The sequence below is a fragment of the Schistosoma mansoni genome, chromosome 4 (assembly GCF_000237925.1).
Source record: "Schistosoma mansoni strain Puerto Rico chromosome 4, complete genome".
In the NCBI taxonomy this organism is placed as follows: domain Eukaryota; kingdom Metazoa; phylum Platyhelminthes; class Trematoda; order Strigeidida; family Schistosomatidae; genus Schistosoma; species Schistosoma mansoni.
In genome coordinates this window covers 3,248,723-3,254,722 of record NC_031498.1, presented here as the reverse complement: position 1 = coordinate 3,254,722, position 6,000 = coordinate 3,248,723, and the positions used below count along the sequence as shown (strand labels likewise).

At 32.4% G+C, this 6,000-nt stretch overlaps 1 protein-coding gene across 1 annotated transcript in view; it reads right to left on the bottom strand.

Annotated features, from left to right (window-relative positions):
* The window catches only part of Smp_051990 (hypothetical protein), a gene marked incomplete at its 5' end in the record, with an annotated part of 39,845 nt that overhangs the window by 5,855 nt on the left and 27,990 nt on the right, over positions 1 to 6,000 (bottom strand). Inside the window, 2 exons of the mRNA XM_018796556.1 lie at positions 626 to 911; positions 2,506 to 2,717. Coding sequence (XP_018651686.1) covers positions 626 to 911; positions 2,506 to 2,717 — 498 coding nt within the window. The remainder of the gene's footprint in view (positions 1 to 625; positions 912 to 2,505; positions 2,718 to 6,000) is intronic.

The following is a 6,000-nucleotide window of genomic DNA, read 5'->3' as shown; positions in this document are numbered from 1 at the left end:
AATATAGCCTTAATCCAGGACGCGCGTCCTGGATTCCACTGCTAGCCACTATCCATCTCTGCTTACCATGCTTGTGAATTAAGGCTATATTGAGGCAATACGCACAGTATGCACATATGCCAATTAGAGACTGACCAGTTGCAGTCCTAACACATCGATGGGAAGATTCAAACAAACAATACTGAATGAATTTATCATATACTTTGTAATTCGAGATATCTGCCAAGTATAGATATACGTATTCGACTTTGACTCACATTATTTTGTGAAAACTAACGATACTATGTGAATTTGTAAGGAGTAGATGGAGCGAGTTTAAGTCACAAACCGATCTTATGTATACCATCAATGAAAACCTGAAGGTTAAGGCTAGACGTTAACACTGTTGGATCCCGACTAAAGGGTGCAAAGTTCAAGTGTTCGCGAGGGAAACCGAAGATCTTGGGTTTGATTTTTACATGCAGGGTCATGGGTGTGCACTGTTGAGCCGTCCCTTAGCAGAACGGAACGGGCGTTGAGTGCTTCTAGGCTTTCAATGTCAGTTTAGCTAAAACCACTTCGAGCTATATGTGTACAATAATCTTTCAATTACATTAAATTAAAATCTCCTACTTCTTTGCCATACCTCATTCGGTCCATAGCTTGACGATTGGCATGGTGGAAACGGCGGCAATGAACGGTTTGAACCAAAATTCGCTACTAATCGATACTCACAAACAGCACCGAACAAATTTTCAGAACTTAAATCATCAGGAATCATACTGACTATACCGAGACCTTCTTTTTGTCCATTTTGATGTGGTTGATGTTGTTTAGCATATATAAGTAATTTATATGCTCCAGGTCTTGGTGGTCTAATGTAGAAAACGGATGTGTGCTCTCGTATCAATGTTTCTTGTCTACCGAATCGACTGAGGTTTAAAAGTAAAAAAAACATCAAACTTTATTTGAAAATGTTATATGTATGGATATTTTAGGAAAAACAGGGCAACTATTTCGTTTCCTTCAGCAATAAGCACTAATAAAATGGATTTTTTTAATGTTTGACGGTGTACGAGCAGGTTGGGAAAAACCGAAGGCATTCCATCCAAGATGTAACATCGGGTCATGAAGTCACTGACTGTTGAACTGAATCGTGTTGGTATGTGCAGACTACCAGGTTGGAGTCTGGAAGATTTTTGTAACCAGTGGTTGGAGACGTTGAGTGACATGGTTTACAATTGATCAGTGATACAGATGCAGTCATTCTTTGCCTTCTCTTAGATCTTGAGTTTTAAAATTATTATATATTTTTCTAATCAACGAATTCATTCTTCTGAAATCATATTGTCTACGCCTAATTTTTCTGTACTATCATTGATGCTCTTACGAATTCATAGGTTATATACGTCAGATTCTAAGGGTGTGACTAGTGTAGTCGAAATTATTTTAATGTTTAGACAGAAATACTGCAAGTATCCATTAAGTTGGTAGAAATCGTTGAATAAAACAGATAATACGATTTCATAATAAGTTCTGGTTTATTTGGCTTTTATCTACAAATTTCATGTGCAAGGAAGATAAACTACTCAATTGTACAAACTGAATTAAGTGAAGTGGGGTCTGGATCTGTGATCCATTTAATTAAAAGATCAGTACTTTAACCACTGACCAAACATTTTTCCTGGTTTTCGAATATTACAACTGTAAATATTGAATTTAATTCATGCTGTGCAGTACGAGTTGTAAATTCTATTATTTAATCTTTGTTGCTGTGTTGATTAATTCCTTCTTTACAATGATTTTCCATTTTCAGTTAGAAAGATTTATTTGAAAAGGTAAACCGTACATAACAAACCTGAAAAAGCTAACTAATAATTTCATTTTGACGGGCCTAATAACACTGAGTGTTATTTTCGATAAAAAAAAACACAGAAAAATTAGGTAAGCTGAATTAAAAAGGTGTGTATCAATGAGCGCGCAAATCACTTGAGAGTTATGGAGCGGAATAATGCCTATCGAACGTAGATGAGTAGTGTTAATGACAAAAACATCATGAGATATTTATGTTTACGCTTAAGACTAAAATTCAAGTTTGAGAATTAAGACTGAGAGTTAGTATTATGGTTTAGTATTTAGGGTTACACCGAACCAAACCGGTTTAAGGCAGTGTCTCTTGAATTTTTGTCTGAAACTCATTCATCGATATGGGAATAAAATATTCCTCAATCATAGCTGATATCAGTTCTTGATAAAAACATTCACACAAATCTGAATCCTCACTGTAAACCCTAGTCCCAGCATTATTAAATAATTCAGTCATATTTGCAGTTCTCTGATTGGCTGAATGAGTCAAGAGTCGCTTAAACTCGTGCTTATAGTTTATGGTTTACCAAAAACAACTCGCTTAAAAATACCAAAAGAAAATAAAACAAAAAATATAAAATGGTTTATCCAGAAGAAGATACGAAATAAACACAGGTTTAGATAATAAACAAAACATAAACAGTAAGAACAAATACTTACGTTAAAGGAATTCCACGAAACTCCTCACTTCCTTCTTGATTATCAAATGATAAGCCGAATGTAAATGATAAATCATTTTTAGAATCCGATGGAAAAGCTATGGCAATACGAACTTCTGGATCTGAGCATACAATCACAGAATTACGATGTGTAACTAGATCTAAATTGTATTTGAAAAAGGCAGATTTGACTGGAGCTAGATTCTCAAATTCCTAGAGGTTGAATTTTGAAAGTATGAAGGATAATACAATACTGAATTTTGAAAACAATTTGCGTTAAGCTATTAAAATATTGACAGAAAAACACTCCACCTAAAATTGTTTAAGTAACTAGGAATTGTCAATCGAGATAACATATTACAGTCTTGGCAAAGCGGTGTGTACTTGGTACACAAGCGTTACAAACTTAAAACACTAATTTGGTTAGCGAATGATGCTAACAAGCCGTTGACATCGATATTTAACTTGAAGGGGTATTGAAGGGAGGAGTCTCATACCAGGAAAAAACAGTTGTACAATGTGCTTCCTAGTTTCCTAATAGCACACTAGCTGAGATCAATCGGTGTCGAATACAAGCTATGAATTAGTAGTTACTAATTTATGTTAGCCGTTTGATAGGTTAGTTGGCTGTATGAAATAAATAAAATAGATTTGTAGACCAAACAGAATTATAAAAGATTGTATACAACCGGGATGCATGTTAGCAAATAAATTGACACTACATAGGAAAATTACTTACACATATTATTTTAATATGTTTGTACGTATGTAATACAAAACAATGCAATCTGAGAAAAACTACTGGAAGAATGAATGAGACCGATAAAAAGTGTTTAATTTAGATGAATATGTGTACGAGAGGATAGATACGAGAGAAAACAGATATGAAAACGATACAAAAAGATACCCCAGTAAACTGAATCTTTGTGTTCAGAAGAAATTTTAACAATCGCTTATGCTATCTTAGGCATGAACGATCAATACTACATCGCATTAAAAATACATATAATTCCTTTTCTAATCCTTCTCCAAACTTCACTTGTCTTTTTGTTCTTACATAAGTATGACTAAAATTCGTCTTTATTTTTCTAAATTACTACTATTAATACTCAATTAGGTAAAATTTTGCGGTTCACTAATTAGCAATTATGTAATCTGAACTAGTAGCTCAGTGAATAACACGTTGGTATCTGAAGAGATGATTACGATGTTTGAATCTCAATATGACCGTCAACACTGGGGGGTAAGTAAATCCAAATGACATGTCTTGAACAGGAGAAAATGAATGTCCTAGATGCCACTTCTAGCTACAATTCAACGTTAACAATTATATGCTCCATAACATTTATTATATAACACATTTCTTAATTGAATGTCATTAATTCATTGTCTCAATAAATTCTAGTTGGTCACCTAAAAGCCACAAACGGTTAAGAGTTAGAATCATTTCTACTTTTTGGACTTGACTGTAAATTATTCAATCATAACACAACAGATAACTAGAGCGTGATAAATCACTAATAAAAAAGTAAATCAATGAAATTCTTTGAGAAAACCGACTAAGAAAGAAACAACATTCAAAAGTCAATAGATCTTTTGAACACGTAAAATTAAATTATCGGTAAAAAATGTGGGAGAGTTCCTGTTTCATTCAATGGTCAATACTTAAAATAATAATTAAATATTACAAGTAGGACTAAGTAAAAACTAAAACTGCCCGACAAAATTGTAGATGATTTTATTTAAACGAAGGAGAAATTGATGAGGAGAAATATATTGAATTAAGTGTACATATTGTGTATTATTATATGCAAATTTTAATGATTTATTTTATGAATACTGAGTTAATTTATCAGAGGAAAATGTACAAAAAATAGTGCAGTGCATGGTACTAATATGGACAGATATAAGTAGTATGTAGCACGAATCAAAAGCGGAATGCCCGCCAACACAAGATTGAGAAGATTGAATTGAAGAGAACAAAAAAGGAAACAGAGAGCTATTGTAATAATAACAGAATTGAAATAATCGTGAAGGATGTAAAGGACGATTGGAGGAAGATTCATAAATAATGTGCGGTTTTCACATTTTACGAGGGCACTCTGTTATTTCGCATTAAACAATAAATAGGTTTTCCTCATAAGTTCTTGTTCAATAAGATAGCATAATGAATGAGAGTTTAGAAATATTCTTATGGTGCAAGTTTTACAGAGGCATATAGATATGTTTGATTACAATAGAGTGCACTGATTTTATTTTTAAAACACATACACGTTTACCAGATATAATTTACGATTAAGCTAATATTTTCATTTATATATATACACTAAAAACTTTACATGTTCTGACCACATAATTTAAAGAACAAACAAACAAATAAACATGTATAGTAAACTATTCTAGTATATTAAATTATACAGTAACAATACTGAGAGTTATTTGTTTAGAAGAATATAAAATATAGGCAAGACTATAATTTATGGACGAACCAATGGAATTTAAAGATAGCAAGTTTAGGGTCTTAGCACCAAATCCATTCATAATAATGGTTGAATAACATTTTGGCATGATGGTTAACATCATTTCGGGATAAAAACCCTTACTCTAATTCTCAAACCTAACTTCTAACTCTAAATCCTAAACCTGATTCTTCATGCTAGTTTTTAACCCTTTTTGACTCTAGTAAATAAGTGAGGTGTCTCAAGGTCACTTTAGCGCTGCTCAAAGGTAAACCATAAACTATGGTCTCACCACAATATTCATAAAAGTAAGTATTGTACTTCATATATTTAATTTTTTTAGACAAACAAGGTGAGATAATCTGAATGAGACGGTAAAATCTTTAAATAATGCTAATTAGATTTCATAATTTACGCATCAAGGATGTAGCATTAGTTAATGAAGTCAAGGACAATTGATTTGATCCATGTTAATGGAAAATCCAGACTGTCTAGTTGAGTTGACTGTAATTACTGCGGGCCTTTGGTGAAATAATTTAAGATCGATCACAGTGATGATTCTGAACTTACAAGTTATTCCATAATTTTATTCTCTATCATGGTGAATACCCTGAATTGCAATACTGTGCTCAATAATACAGTCACTTATGATTATGCATTTTGCCTAGTTCACATTATTAGAACTTTCGTGACAAATGTTTAATTGAAGCAATTTAAGAATCACATCTTTTTAAATAGTATACTATTAGTTTTTAAATGCTGCATTCTTTATTTGTAGCAATTCGATCATGTCTCATGTCCTCAAATATATATATATATATATATAAGTTTAGAACTCTTTATTTACCGAGTTGCAATTACAAAATGAAATGGATACAGATAAGGAGTGTAGAAATATACACAGAAAAGTATGACTAAATTTTATTTCTATGATTTGAGAGGATTCAAGTTTACGAAAAGAATGGAATTAAGAAGATTAAAATATTTTTGGTGTTGTCGATTCCAATAGGTTAGACGGTTTACTTATGGAGCTTTCA